A 16337-nucleotide genomic window follows, 5' to 3' on the forward strand; every position below is an offset into this window, starting at 1 on the left:
TGCACAGGTTTGTGTTAGTCTATCACACAGAATCGCAATAAAATATATTTTTTTTGTAACATGACAAAATGTGGAAAATTTCAAGGGGTATGAATACCTTTTAAAGACACTGTATAGACAAATATTTTGCCTTTCATTTCTAGTTTAAACTGAATAGGTTGTCTGAGGCTACCATAAAATAAAACTTCATTATAATAGTCCATAACTAATTAGAAACTAGCATCTAATGAGACATTAAACACTTTGGTCAAGAGTATATAATGTACAATATAGAATATTTATTCAACAGTATGTACTCTTGCAGGGGTCAGGAGTATTTAATGTACTATCTGTATTAGTCTGGAGTATAAAATGTAAAACATATTGTAGGAATAGGTAACTAGGGGTCAGGTATACATAATGCAGAGTGTTGTAGTCATGTGTGTGAGCTGCAGAGAACGTAGTGATCAGGAGTAGGTAGCATACAGAGTGCAGGGTCATACGTGTTTACGTTAGATAGTGCAGAGGTCAGGAGTATGTAACAGGCAGAGTGAAAAGCTCAGGAGTGCTTAATGCACAACGTGATGAGTCAGCAATGTGTAATGAACAAGGGCAGGGACTAAGACTGTAATGTACAGAGTGCAGGGGGCAACAGTACATAACACACAGAATTCAAGGTCCAGGAGTGCAGAACACACAGTGTGCAGGGTTTAGGTGTACATAATGCACAAAGTGCAAGGGTCAGGGGTGTGCAACCCACAAAATGCAGTGGTCAGATATGTGTAATGCAGACAACAGGGGTGAGGAGTGCATAACATATAAAGTGCAGGGGCCATGAGTATGTAACACTCAGAATACAGGGGTTAGGAGTACATAAGGCACACAATGCAGGGGTCAGAAGTACACATCTCTCCCCCTCCAATCCCCCACAGTGCACATCTCTCCTTTCTGAACCCCCCTCCTTCCCCCACAGTATACATTATTCCACAATAAATTGGTGCATATCTGCACTACCCTATGTTTTTTTTTCCAGAACTTAGATACCACAGCATTTTAGATTGAGGGAAAGGTCTTTCCATGGCTTTGTTATGTTATGCATCAGAGTCTCCCTCGGCTTTAAGCTTCCACACTACAATGGTATCTGAGGTCTGTCGACTGCTGCTGTGCTATAGGCACTTCAGCGCTGGAAGTTCAAAATAAAAAAACATTACTGGCAGTGGCAACATTGTGGATGCAAAATGCCCTTGCGCTAGCAACGCCACTGCACTTAAAAAAGGTTAAATAGACACGCAGCAGGATTTTTAATCTGACAAAAACAAACTTGCAAAAAATCTTAGTTCATCTACTTGTGATACTCGTCTATAAAACATACATTCCATTCATTCTGTTAATTTATTTAGAGGTTGTACTGTTAGACTGCCCCAGGTTTGCCCTCACAAATTTTTATTTCATTGTCACACATTTTTTTAGGACACTATCGCATACTTACCAACATTACTTACGAATGTTGTAATTCGTACAAAAAGGTAAAAAAACAAAACAGAACAAACAATAAAACGGAAAACAAATACACGTTAAATAAAAGGGTGAACGCTATATCCACCTGGTCTTTTCTCTGTCTTCTATGTTTCTATTCTTGCCAGACAGTTAGCATTTTCAAGAGGACTCAAATGGCCATCCCCGTATTTCTCCCCACAACAGGTGTTACCCTTCTTCAAAGGATGACTTCCCAACGCATTATCAGTGGTCGACGCAGCAGCCGAGAAACCTAGGAAGAGATTTTCACGCCTGGTGGGTCGCCATCTATCATGATGACTATGCGGTAATGCTTTAATTATATTAAGCGGAGAGTACACATAGTTTATTTGCATTTAAGGATAATAAAAAACAAGGGGCGTAATTTATCGCTACACAAGGCCGCTCGGCAAGCGTAGCGCCTAAAGGAGTTGCTAATTCCACTACATTTCATTTGTTATCGTGCAGACAGCATTTACCGGTTTTAAATTGGACTTGTGACTTACGCGCTATTGTGCGGTGTGATAACGGAACAACTGGGAAGTTGGAATTTCTGGACAAGGAACTCTAATATACAAGTTACATTTATATATTACAGACATGGAGAATCAAAGTGGTACAAGGGGGGAGATGGCGTGGGGCATATAGGCTAACTAGGTAAGGTTTTTCATTACTTCTACTGAGAACAGTAAGTTAGAGAAAATCTCTCCAGGAAATAACAAAAAACTAAAGCACATTTAAATTAGAAATCCAGGGAAGAAAAATCTGGTTGTGGGTTCCCCTCGCTACTACAAGAGTTAACTTCTTCTAGTTTTTGCCCAAGCCATGATGAATAAGGTGATTTATCATATTCCTTGCCACCCCCCCCGCGCAGCCTCTAACCATGTGCGTCTGAAAATCTCTTTGGAATCCACTCTTCTGGCACCCTGTATGTAGATTGGGGGGCGTCACCCCTGCGCCCCTTATGGACGGCCCGTCACTGTCTGACACTTTGGAATGTGGGCAGGCCCTCGGCATCCTTCTGTACAATAAATAACTGCTGGTCCTGCATTGTACAGGATGGTGCCAGAGAGCTGCGACAGGTTGGGCAGTGAAGGAAAGGGGCTTCTAGGGACAGGTTGCATGAAGAGGAGGTCACAATAAGGTAAATTATTATTTACCCTTTTCATCATCATCTTAGCAATGGAGATGGGGAACCACTTTGAGGGATTTTTTTTTTTTTTCCCCTCGCCAGAACGTTTATGCAGTGAAAAACAGTTAGAACTTCATATGCCGCGTACACACGATCGGAATTTGCGACAACAAATGTTCGATGGGAGCATGTTGTCAGAATTCCGACCGTGTTTAGGCTCAATGTCGGAATTTCCGACAACAAAAATTTGAGAGCTGGTTCTCAAATTTTCCGACAACAAAATCCGTTCTCGTAAATTCCGAGCGTGTGTAGCGTGTGTAGACAATTCTGACGCACAAAATTTCACGCATGATCTGAATCAAATACGAGACGGAAGCGCTCGGTCTGGTAAAACTAGCGTTCGTAATGAAGATAGCACATTCGTCACGCTGCAAATTTTTTAATCTTTAAATGCAGTGCATTCTCTTCTTCTTTATAATGCTAGAATAATAAGGTTGTTTTGCTGCTGATATTCACACAGATATGAACCCACAAGCACAAACTGAAGAGCAGTAACGCACTGAAAAGCACGAGGCTGAAAACGGGAATCGTCTTTCACCAAACTTCTACTTACACGAGATTAGCAAAAGGAGCCCAAAGGGTGGCGCGCTTGGTATTGAGCTTTCTTTTTTAGTGCCGTCGTACGTGTTGTACGTGACCTCGTTCTTGGCAAATGGAATTTCCAGCAACATTTGTGCGACCGTGTGTATGCAAGACAAGTTTGAGACAACATCCGTTTTGTCGGAATGACCGATCGTGTGTACGCGGCACGAGAGTTTCACTTTCTAACTTTATGAGATGAGAAATAGAGACACCCTGGGTCCGAAACCTGTCAATCGCAGGCTACCTGGCGACCACAGGTAGGTGACAGGTAGACCGGAACGGGTCTGCGCAGCCGACCCTGCTACTGCTAGTGCCATCTCTTTCCGCCCCTAGCCTTCTCTGCTGCGCATTCGGTTCTTCTCTCTCCTTCACCTCCAGCTTCCTCCGGCGCTGTGAACAACGGAGAGAGGGAGGCAGCACAGCCCAGGACGGGGGAGGAGCTGGCCAAGTTAACTTTTCATGTTAACCCGCAGGTAATTGATTGCTAGGTCCTAAGCAACCAATCACCAGTTTGTTTATATTAAAAGTCACTCTGCCAGCTCCTGCTCCCGCCACCTGTACAGAACTGTGATGCTTCTTGGTCTCCTGTGTGTACAGGTAGGATGCTATGGGAGGTAAGGGGGGAAGAGGACACTAGTGTGTGTGTGGGGGGGGGGGTGATGTGTAGGGGGCTGTGGACACTGCAATGGGCAGGGCTTCCCCCAGTGTCCTCTACCACACTTCACATCACCCATCCCCACAATCCCTGCACTTTCAGTGTAATGCGCTCCTGATCCCTGTATTTTGAGCGTATTGCACTCCTGATCCCTGATCCCTACATTCTGAGTGTAACGCACTCCTGATCCCTAGATTCTGAGTGTAACACACTCCTGATCCCTGCATTCTGAGCATAATGCACTTCTGGTCCCTGCATTCTAAGCATAATGCACTCCTGATCCCTGCATTCTAAGCATAACACACTCCTGATCCCTTAATTCTGAGCACAACACACTCCTTAAACCTGCATTCTGAGCACAACATACTCCTCAACCCTGCATTATGAGCGTAACACAATCCTTAACCCTGCATTCTGAGCGTAACACACTCATAAACCCTGCATTCTGAGCGCAATGCACTCCTAACCCCTGCATTCTAAGCTTAAAGGGGAGTTCCACCCACAATTTCACTTTTTAAATATAAATACCCCTGTAATACACAAGCTTAATGTATTCTAGTAAAGTTAGTCTGTAAACTAAGGTCCGTTTTGTTAGGTTGTTACAGCATTTAAATAGTTTATAATCTAGAAATAGACCGTGGCCATCTTAAGTGTGGGCATCATGAAGCCAGACTGTATGACTTCCTGGATTTCAGCTTTGCATATCTCGCACATGCTCAGTGCACAAGCAATGTAATAGGTTTCAGACAGGTTTGCAAGGACTACTGGGAAACATGATGCCTATCCCAGAAACCCTTGCAAATAGCCTAGGCAAATAAGGAGGAGGAAGTAATGAAGGACTACAAAATAAAGGTATTTACAAGCAACAAATTAAATAAAAATTGTCCATTCTGAACACTATGAGATTAGAGCATGCAGCACAGACAAACATAAAAAAATGGGTGGAACTCCACTTTAATGCACTCCTGATCCCTGCATTGTAAGCACAACACACTCCTGATCCCTGCATTCTGAGCACAACACACTCCTTAACGCTGCATTCTCTTGTAATACTTATTTTTGTGTCCACTGCATTTGGGATCTATTTTGGGGTTAACAATGTATCATCACTCACAGTAGATCACAAAGGCAGTGCATTTTGAAAACTATGCAGGAAACACACATGGAACATGCCTTTTTGGCATCACGTTCTGGTGGGAACCTAACAACAGGACTCTGTGCCCGGTAAACTTTGACTTCACCATTGTTCAAGTAGATCTCCATCTCTCTAAGGTTGCCTACACCTGCCCTATAGAGTACAGTATGTAGTCAAAGGGCACACTCCCTGCCAAACCCCATTAAGAAATAATATGCAAGACAAAAATGACTGGTTAAATCCACAAGTGCTTTTTTTCCACCAGTACTTTTCCATTATACAGACTTTGCAGAATAACAAAAACAATAACATAGTGGAGATGAAAGCTTTAGTGCAGAATAACCCTTTTAGTAGTGAAATGGAATGTAACCCTAACAATGACCTTCTCTTATTTCATCCCTTTTGGTCTCCTAAATATACCATTAAAAATATTTAGTTACATATTTTTCATAGGTGTAAAAAATATCTGCAGATTTTTGCCAGTGAGTTTGCTGCCATTGTTCTCAACTATCTCTGTGGACTACAGACCACATCCCGCCTTGTTATGAAGATTAGAGGAGACAGATTGAAAATCAGATTTGGACTCATATCCAAACATAATCCTCTCCTCTCATTCTTATGTAACCCTTCCTTCTACCCAGCCTGGTCTTTCCTAAATTCTTTTTTCAGCATGGTCAAATGTAGGTTTAATTAGAGTTCATCATTTCTTTCATTCTCAAAATATCATACCATTTCCAGACTTATGCAAAACATATTGCCTCCCATCCACAGAAATCTTTTGATATCTCCAAATAAATTTTTATTTGGAACACAACAAACCCACTGACAGACAAACTCTTGACTTCACGGTCTTTGAAAATGTTTGCAAATCTGCCCCCCATAGACGTGGACATATTTCTGCCATATATGAACAATTACTCTCTCATGTAACCGCTTCTCACCCAACATACACAACCAAATGGGAAACTGATCTTCATCTTCAACCAGATGAACTAGACTGGTCTCAAATTTGGCAAACCACTAAATCAGTAGCTGTGTGTAACAGTGGCGGTGCGTCCATAGTGGGCACAGGAGCGCCGCCCCCTCTCGCTCCTGCACCGCCACTGAAAACAATACATAGATTCATAGAATCTATGTAGTGTCGCCGATGCCGCTGCCGGCCACTATTCAGATGGCCGGCCCCCTGGCGAGCGCCGGCTATCTGAATAACGTCAGCTGGTTGGCTGTGGAAGTGTCTATCAGAGCCAGCGGCCTGTGGGCTGTAATCGGCTTCCAAATAGTTAACCAGAGGACGCACGGGGTGTGCATTCCCTGGTTAACACTGACACGCATCTCAGCCAATCAGGTTCACCGGATCTGGTTACCGGTAACCTGATTGGCTGAAGCGACATCGAGGGCGGGAGAAGACATCGAGGGGTCGTGGAGGAGGATGGGGGTGGGGGGGAGTCAATCTGGCGGTATTTTGGGGCAATAAGGCAGCAATTTAAGGGGCAATTGATGGGCACAGTGGCTGCGTTTGATGGCATGGCACAGTGGCGACAATTGATGGGCACAGTGGCTGTGTTTTATGGGCACAGTGGCGGCAATTGATGGGCACAGTGGCAGCAATTGATGGGCACAGTGGCTGTGTTTAATGGGCAAAGTGAGGCTGCAATTGATGGGGTTTTTTTTTGCGCCCCCCAAAAAAAATGCTGAGCTCCAGCCGCCACTGGTGTGTAATATATTACATTTATTGTTCATGGATTTAGATATGGCTTGAAATAATGCATTATTTTTTATGGTGATCTTTACATTACATCATAAAGAGGGACATCTGAGGAGGAAAGAGTGACAGAGGGTTATGATTTCAAAAGAGGGACAATAGGGAACAGAGTGATGTGTTTTATTGCAGTCCTGTGCCTTCCTGTCCCAGTGAATACCACTTTTCACATTATTTTTATGGATTTTATAAAGAAAAGGAAATGGGCTAAAATATCCCCAATGGAGCTACAGACAGGAATAAAAACAAAACTATGTAAATCTACTCCACTCTATTCAAAACAAAAAAATAAAGTATTGGACAGAGTGAGAAAATGAAATTGTGACTGAAAATACACTATAGCTTTCAAAACAAATAAAAAAAAATGTAGTGAATATGTTAGAAAACATGGTGTGTGGGCAACGTCGTTTTTTATGATGAAGTTAGAAAAACTTGTTTTTTTTTCATGATGAAAAACTTCGTTTTATTTCATCACAAAAAACGACCATGTGTACGCGGCATTAGAGCAAGTTTTAACATTGAAGGAGTGTCTGGGTGATCAATACAGATAGTGCATTGCAGCATGTTTTATGCAATACATTGGATTGTTATGCAACACACACCAACACAAGACCTTACGGTTTATTTTCATTCGAAAGCAGCCACAGCCTGAGTAGAAAACCTGTCCCCTGCCACCAGAGAAGGACCATTTCTCTGGAAATGGTGGAAGCAGTGGTCTGACTGCAGAAGTTCAAAACGCCACCTGTTGAGTTAGAGCTCAATTAGGAACTCATGCCCCTGCCGATTGGAGAGCCCTGTGCACTGAAGGTCCAGTCTGGAAACTTAAGCCTCGTACACACGATTGAATATTCCGACAACAATTGTCTGACGGACGTGTTTTGTCATATAATGCGAGCCTCTGTATGCTCCATCGGACAATTGTTGCCGGATGTTGGCTGTGCATGCTCTCAAATTGTCGGAGAACAAATGTCTACACAAATCCGTCGGACTAAAATCCAAAGTACAAACACGCATGCTCCCTAACCAATTCTAAACATCAGACAACAATAGCAGGTGTTGCCCAAAGGGTGGCGGTAAAGAGCGTGGTTTGGTGTATGTTGGCTGAAAATGTTGTGCCGTGTGTATGCATACCAAGTTCATGGCCAATGCCCCTTCGGACAAAAATCCATGGATTTGTCCGATGGAAGTCCGATCGTGTGTACGAGGCTTTAGAGAACCAATGCAGCAGCAAGGCTGGAAATGAAGCAGCTCTTGATAAGGAAACAGACAGGGCTAAGAAACAAATAGCTGGAAGGCTGGAAAATGTTTACTTGTGCAAAAAATATCTCCTGCTAGAGAAGATCTACTTGGTTGAAGCCCTAAAACGCACCTTGGTGAGTGGACTGCGTCCTTAAAACCTCACCATTTGAGGCCGATCTTTACAATATATATTTATTTCGGATTACTGCTTAGAAGAGTACATGGTGTAATATCTGTGTAACTTATATGTGAACTATATTGATTTTTTTTTATCATATAATGCGTGGTTTTGAATAAGAGATTAATTGAATGCCAGCTGCAGTCAGTCAGAACAAAGATTCTTTGATGCCGCGTACGGAATGTTCTACAAGATATATAAATAGCAAGAGACGTAACCTTATGATATGTCCTTTAAATCCTCTCAGACACTTTAGATTGAGAGGGCAGTAAAATGGCACCTGCTCTGGCATGCCTACATCTGGACGGCCCCTATCACCGCCTGCGTACCTAGCGGATGGCACCGTGCCCTGTGCTTTTTAATGCACTTGTGGGAAGCAGAGATCCAGCGCTGCCATAGGCATGAATTCCTATAATTAGGTGGCAAGTGTTCTAAGGTTGCTGTCACCCGCCGTGCAAGGCAATCGGCGGTACTGGGGAATTCTGGGCTGTGTAAACTGTCGTCTTCACAACAGCTTTTGGCCGTTCCCTCTCGTTTTTGGCAAGGTTGGCGTTCACATTACAGTTAAAGCCCTATCCTGCTTGTAATAGAAAATCATCTGATACCGTTTATTCAAATGGAGCTGATTAACTTGTCTTTATGTGCCTGGAAACAGCCCTATGTAGTGTAGAATATTGGCACAGCAAAATGCCAACTAAGGAGGCAATGAAATCCATGTAGATGAAGGGGGTACCAGGCCTCCGATGTCACACTTCAGTTGGTAATAAATTCATTAGGCTGCTTAGCCCTAGATGAAGTTTAATCTGCCTATATTTGCCTTTCCTGGTTCCTTCCTCTCTCTTTTAAAAAAGCAAATGACATTTGTAAATAAAACCTTTCCATTTTCATTACATGCTTTATTTTAGACGCATATAGCTAGATTCACAGAGAGTTACGGCGGCGTATCAGTAGATACGCCATCGTAACTCTGAATCTACGCCGTTGTAAATTTAGGCGTATTCTGGAAACCAGATACGCTTAAATTAGGCTAAGATACGAGCGGCGTAAGTCTCCTACGCCGTCGTATCTTAGGGTGTATATTTACGCTGGCTGCTAGGTGGCACTTTCGTTGTTTGCAGCGTCAAATATGCAAATGAGCAAGATACGCCGATTCGTGAACGTACGTGCGCCCGTCGCAATTAGTTACGCCGTTTACGTTAGAGATACGCCGGCGTAAAGATAAAGCTGCTCCCTAGGTGGCGCAGCCCATGCAAGGTATGGACGTCGGAACAGGCCTATCTTTTTACGTTGTTTGCGTAAGTCGTACGCGAATAGGGCTGTTCGTAAGTTCCGTTCACGTCGTAGGCAGTGTTTGACGTATCTTAGGCATTCTATCCGACGCATGCGCACTGGGATATGTCTACGAACAGCGCATGCGCCGTTCGTTAAAAACGTCAATCACGTCGGGTCAATAGTCATTAACATAAAACACGCCCCCCTGTTCATCATTTGAATTAGGTGCGCTTACGCCGGCCCATTTACACTACGCTGCCGTAACTTAGGAGGCAAGTTTTTTGTGAATACAGCACTTGCCTCTCTGACTTACGGCGGCGTAGCGTATATGCGATACACTACGCCGCCTCAAGATTAAGCCAGTGTATCTGAATCTGGCTAATAGACATCATCAGTGGTTTCCTGTGCTTCTCTATGCAATGCAGGCAGATCACAGCTGGCAGGAGTGGCCTGCAGAGTGCTGAACATCGCTTCCTGAAAACAAATCTGCACCCTGTCTCAGTACTCTTATCAAGAGCCCTCTGTACTAATACAAGCAATGGGTCGGATCTTGGAAGGGGTTATGAAAATATCCAATTGCCTTGATAGGTGGATGTCAGTTTGCAGGTCAATGTACACTATGTGCGGCTAAAGAGCGTTTTACTGCATGCTAAAACGTCTGTCACTGCAGGGACACACAGCAAACCACTGTATACAATGTGTACCATTCACACTGTATTGCAGCACACCGGCCCAAATTGCACTGCCTGACAATGCAGTGAATAAAGTGTACATTTTGTGCATGTAATAAGGGTAGTACAAAAAAATCATCCGCCACACTGGCCTTCTGCCAGTCGGCATCACAGAGTGTCTGGAGAGCAGAATCCTATGCAGCCTAGATGCATTTTATTGCAGCACACCGGCACAAATCGCACTGCAATGTCAGGCAGTGCAGTGCATTACACCACCTGACTCTGCAGTGAATGAAGTGTGCATTTAAACATGTAATACAGGCAGTACAAAAAAATAAATAAAACAGGGTTGGTGCGATGCGCTGAATCGTGCGCCACACTGCCCTCCAGCCGGTCGGCAATGCAGAGCGCCTGAAGGGCGATTTAACTGACAAGTAGTGTGAATTTTCCCTCATTTGGCTGTACTCTGCACTCCTGTGACCCGTTATCAGCTGACAGCGGGTTTAAGCCCGCTGTTAGCTGACCTCACAGAGCCAGTCTGGGCTGGGGAAAGATTGTGACCATATGGTCGGACTCGGAATCCACCCAAAATCCTGGATCGGCACCAGGCTCAGCCTCTCAGCGAGCGTGTGTATGCAAGGCAGGCTTGACAAAAATCACGTTGAAAAAAACGTTTCTTCTAGGACATTGAAAATGGTCGTGTGTACGCGGCTTAAGAGTTTTGTGGGTTTCAATGGCTGAGAAGAAAGTGCTGTGATTGGAAATGTACAAGAGGGAGAGCAGACAGAGGAGAAGGGGTGATTCATCAAACTGACTCACTTCTGTTACCCAAAGAGGAGACAAGCAAATAGCACAGGTCACCCCTCGGCCTCCGTGCAATTACTGCTGTATCTCAGTACTGATTTCATCAGCTGTCTTTCAGCAGTGTTTACTTTCAACAAAAGTGTCACTGCTTACCATCAAATGCCATGTATATGACCTATTATTCATTTTTTTTTTTTTGTGTAAATCTTTTTAAAATAGGATTCCACCTTAAAGTAAACCCAGCACCAGGTATAATTTTGAATGCAGCCTACAAAAAATGACTGAGGTAAGCCTTATTATAGGCTTACCTGTAGGTACATTTAAAAAAGGAAGACTTTACTTCCTCTTTAAAGTGGTTGTAAAGGCAGAGTTTTTTTTTCTCTTAATGCATTTTATGAACAAAAAAGTCCTGAAGAGTTTGGGAGGACATCCTCTACTAACAATCCGATGTTAGTACAGCGATCTCCCTCACTGAGCAATTGTGTTCTGACAGGAGGACATCACACCAGTCAGCGCTCTCAGCCATTGGCTGCCAACGTTGATCAGGTGGTGATTGGCAGACCTTTTACAGTCATGCTTCTTTGACCGGCTGCTGTACACATGGGCCAAATGTCGGCCGCTTTCTATTGACCTGTCTAAAACCACCCGTGTGTACGGGGCTTAACCATAACTTAAAGTGACAAAACTGAGCAACCTAAATGGCAAAAAAAAAATGGCAAAAAAATAATAATTACCAAATAACAGGCAAAAAGACTACAAACAACACACAAACGAGAACAAATTTAGGCCTCTTTCAGATGTACGGATCCCGTGAGGATCCATACCTTTCTTATCCGCTAGCTCAGCGGGGATTGCTCCGTTGATCCCCGCTGAGCCGGCAGATGCCAGGGACTGCCCTGTCAGATCTCCGCTCTCCCCTATGGGGAGATCAGATAAACACGGACCGTCTGTCCGTGTTCACCCAATCCGCTCTGCAGACGGATGGAAAAATAGGATTTTCCTCCGTCTGCAGAATCGGAGCATAGCGGACACCGATAAGATCGGGTGTCAGCGCATTTTCATCTGCTGACACCCGCTATCCCATAGGGATACATGTATGTCCGTATTTCATCCGTAAGCGGATGGATGAAAAAACGGACATACGGTCCGCAGGTGTGAAAGGGCCCTAAAAGTGAATGTAAGGCTTTGTTTTTTTTATTTTTTTAAATAACAAACATGAAGGCCTCTTGAGCCCCTTAGGGAAAGAGAGCCTTGACTGATGGGGGCATGGCCAGGTACTGGACAAGGTCGTGGTGGTCACTTAAGGATTGGTTATTTTTGGGGGATGGGATGGGCCTGCGCTCGGGTAAAAGGGTCACCCCAGGGAATTCTGGGTCTTTTCGGAAAAGTGCTCGGAAGAGCTGCCCACCCTCCCGCCCCTTTTTTCTATGGTATGTCACAGCTTGCTGCGGTTTTCATTGACCTTTCAGCATAAAATGGCTGTAATGGGCCATGCCCTTGATGGAAACCGGAAGTAGGCGGCCTGTCCAGCACTTATGGTAAGGACAGGCCCCTCCCCCCTTTTGGAATTGTGTGCTCACAGTACAACTATGACTGGCACTTGGTGAAAAAATGTTCACATGTTATGTTTGCTTTTAATAAAGCTGTGGCCTTGCTCTTTCCAACTTAATGGTTGTAATTTTTTTTTTAAATAGGGTGAAGGGGGAAGGTCTATGTACATCTATGTTACAGTTAATGGTACCTGGGCTCATTGCGCCTCAGCAGTCATGTCATACTTACCTTCATTGTGCAGTTCGTTTTGTACAGAGTGTCCACGATCCTTGACTTCTGGAGTCCCCCAGCGGCACTGGTAGCTTCTCCCCACATCGTATAGCCCCCTAGGAGAAGCGCTCTCCAGGGGGTTACCTTGCAGGTCCAGCATTTTCATCCATAGACACAGAATGCTGGACTTGGCCCCGCCCCCTCCGCCCGCGTCATTGGATTTTATTAATAGCAGTGGGAGCCAATGGCTGTGATGCTATCAATCTATCCAATCAGGAGCCAAGACAACAGGCAGAGGGGAAGAGCGCATCTCTGGCGCGGGAGTAACAGAACTCAGGTAAGTAAAACGGGGGGAGGGGGGGCGGCAGTCAGTGATAGTCGTTTTTTCACCCTAATGCAAAGGATGCATTAAAGCGGGGGTTCACCCTATAAAACATTTCTAACACTACATCCAGCCCAGTTCTGCAAATAAAATTACACTGACCTTTTTTTTTTTTCGCCGTAGATAGCGTTTATCCGTAGAATTCACTGCGGCTTCCGGGTAGGGAATCCAGCGGGAGTGGGCGTTCCTATTGACATGTCAATTGATTGACATGCTAAACGAGGGCGCATATAGTGCGTCACGACTTCCCGAAAGAAGCTTGGGTCGGCTCGGCTCTATTCGGCGCCGGTGCGCAGGCGCCGAATAGAGCCGAGCCGACCCGAGCTTCTTTCGGGAAGTCGTGACGCACTATATGCGCCCTCGTTTAGCATGTCAATCAATTGGCATGTCAATAGGAACGCCCACTCCCGCGGGATTCCCTACCCGGAAGCCGCGGTGAATTCTAAGGATAAACGCTATCTACAGGGAAAAAAAAAAAAGGTCAGTGTAATTGTATTTGCAGAACTGGGCTGGATGTAGTGTTAGAAATTTTTTATAGGGTGAACCCCCGCTTTAAGGTAAAAAAACACGAGAGTTTACAACCCCTTTAACCAACCTAGTGTTAAACCAGACCTTCCAGTACAAAGCAAGGCCTGCTTATACTGTCGGGTCCCCCTCCCCCTTTAAATATCACCTAATGTTAGTAGTCCTAAAACATACCTCAAGAAAAAAGTTTGATTTATGCTTCCATCACATTCCTTCCAGTTAGATCCTGGGGAATACAGAGCAGCCAAAATCACTTTTGCAACAGACTGAAGTGTCTTCTCTCAAGATTTCTCCTGCTCTGCATTCCCCATGAATCTTCCCAGAAGGACAGTGTTGTCACACTCAGTGAAGATCAAAGAACAGAGATATGGACTAGCACTGGCAATATGAAAGCTGACTAACAATTCCAGGACTCAAAAATAAAAGAAAACATACCATATGAGTGTAGAGGGTATGCATTTTGTATCGAACACCTGCCTTTTGAACAGTGGCGGTCCATCCATAAGGGACGCACAGGCTCCACCCCACCATTTATGCATCCGGCCCCCTAATCTACATGTAGGGCACCGGACGCATGGATTCCAATGTTTTTTTCCCCCTAAGTACGTGATTAAAACCAGAAGCTCTAATAGGCTTTAAAAAAGTGTGGCCCACCCAGTTATGTGACAATAGCGAATTAATATTCGCTATTGTCACACTGATCCTCACACTGATCCTCCTCCCGGCCAATCACCTGATTGGCTAAAAGGACATTTGATCCTATTGGACGCCTAGGATGAGGAGACGCATGGCGGAAGCCGCCGTGATGCAGAGGAGGAAGGGATGCGATAGTAGCATCCACCGCCTGTAGGAAGCCGCCGTGAAGGAGAGGAAGAGGAGACATGATGGACCCCCTGCTGCCCATAGGAGAACTGCCGCCTTGACTGGGTAAGTGTGGGGCTGGATGACCGACCGACCAACAGCACAGTGGGGGGGGGGGGGGGGTATCTTTGCCACCCTCTCAAAAAAAATAAAACACCAGCCTCCACTGCTTTTGAATCTCATGTGAAATATCATTGGAAGCTATTTAAGGCATAGAATGATACAAGAGAAACAATGAATGCCAAAAGCAACAACTACCGACCTCCATTGCCCGTTTCTTCCTGTGCAGACAAGGTGTTGGCAGGAGACAATCCTCAAATTGAATTTAGGGGATCAGTGCATTGATACTTTTCTTTAGATCTACCAAAAATTCAGCCCACTGTCAGAATTCCAGGAGCAAAGACTGGGAGTTGTAAAAAAAACCAATATATTACCTTCAGTTCATCGGCATCATAAAAATCCACACGTACTGCGGGCACCATCCATGTCTGAAAAAGTGTGGCTAGGATCTGTTTGGCGATCGTGTCTGCGATGAGGTGGAAGTGAAGAGGGTTCCTCCTGAAAATAAAAAGACCAAAGAGGTCAAAGTGGTAATGAGGTAACATTTAGAAAACTGTAAAACATGAACATTCTGTATTTCAAATGACTGTGGACTTGTGATAGAGTAGATCTAATTTTTACCCTATCATTCATTTTTATGGCTCTTGTGGCCCAGCTTGCTGAATCCTTGTGAAAGGAGAGTTTCAGAGCAGCATGTGCACAGAGCAACTTGCTATTCACGTAGGGGTACCTTTCGCACATGTGTGTGCTCATCGATGCCCAGGACCAGGCAGAGACAGCAGTCATGTGAGAATCAAACATGGCAGTTGCCAGGCTTCGAGATGAGTCGTAGACAGTGTGTAGAAATAAAAGTACAGAGTCCTACTGTAGGACTGTCCCGTGTCATCATAAACCTTCCTCGTTGTACATTGCATTTAGGAGAGGCACTACTAAGCCCATGCCCTCTCCATCAGTCCAGCGTACCTCTGCCATCTCACTACCAGGGACAGAATGGGGTCCCGCTGTGCACCTAGCGCAGACCTCATGTGTGCACTTACTTATTCTCCTTACTCTCCCGTACCAAGTGGCTAGCTATGGGTCTCTGTAACGCAGGTTTGGTCTTTATAATTTCAGGGAACCGACTGCTGAGGAGGGCCCCAGATCACCAACCACCTCTCTACTGGAGGACCTTCCACCATGCCAGGTGCCACAATTCATGAACAGCTGCAATGTGCCTTGCACTAGTTCCTGGTTACCCATAGAAACCACATTCCTTTGTCTGCTTGTCTTGCTGAGTTATTCTTTTGTAATGGATTTGCTTCATATCCCACATGTGCTTTACTGATCCTGCTCTTTCATACGCCAGAAACCATCATGCACCCCTTTAAATTACTTCAGACCTCGCTTTAAACAATTGATGCAATTTTACTCAATATTTGTGGCAAAGTCCAACAAGTACACTCCAGGGCGACATAACACAAGTACACTCCCGTGCAACATAACTCTATCTGAGTGAACTAGGCTGCCCAGGCGTACCTCAACAAGTCCATAACTGGCATCTTCCAAAACTTGGCAATTCTCCAGTCTTTCGGTGTCTTTCAAAAGACTACTGGGCATAGCGATCTCTCTTTGTGGCTCATGATGATCACAGCATGTCCAGGAGCTGGTTCCGATACCAGGCCATTCCCTCTATTTTATAACAGGGTAGACAGGCAGGACCCAAAAAGCCCAGGAACTAAGGTGTGAACAGTTAACCCCTTCTCCAGCCTAGGCAAGCCAACTACCTAA

The 16337-nt window shown here is 44.7% G+C and overlaps 1 protein-coding gene across 1 annotated transcript in view; it reads right to left on the reverse strand.

The window, feature by feature from the left end:
- The window catches only part of LARGE1 (LARGE xylosyl- and glucuronyltransferase 1), a 611138-nt gene that overhangs the window by 227860 nt on the left and 366941 nt on the right, over window positions 1-16337 (reverse strand). The window contains exon 5 of the mRNA XM_040345658.1: window positions 14945-15068. Within this exon, the coding sequence (XP_040201592.1) occupies window positions 14945-15068 (124 nt within the window). The remainder of the gene's footprint in view (window positions 1-14944; window positions 15069-16337) is intronic.

The sequence above is a fragment of the Rana temporaria genome, chromosome 3, assembly GCF_905171775.1.
Source record: "Rana temporaria chromosome 3, aRanTem1.1, whole genome shotgun sequence".
NCBI lineage: Eukaryota > Metazoa > Chordata > Amphibia > Anura > Ranidae > Rana > Rana temporaria.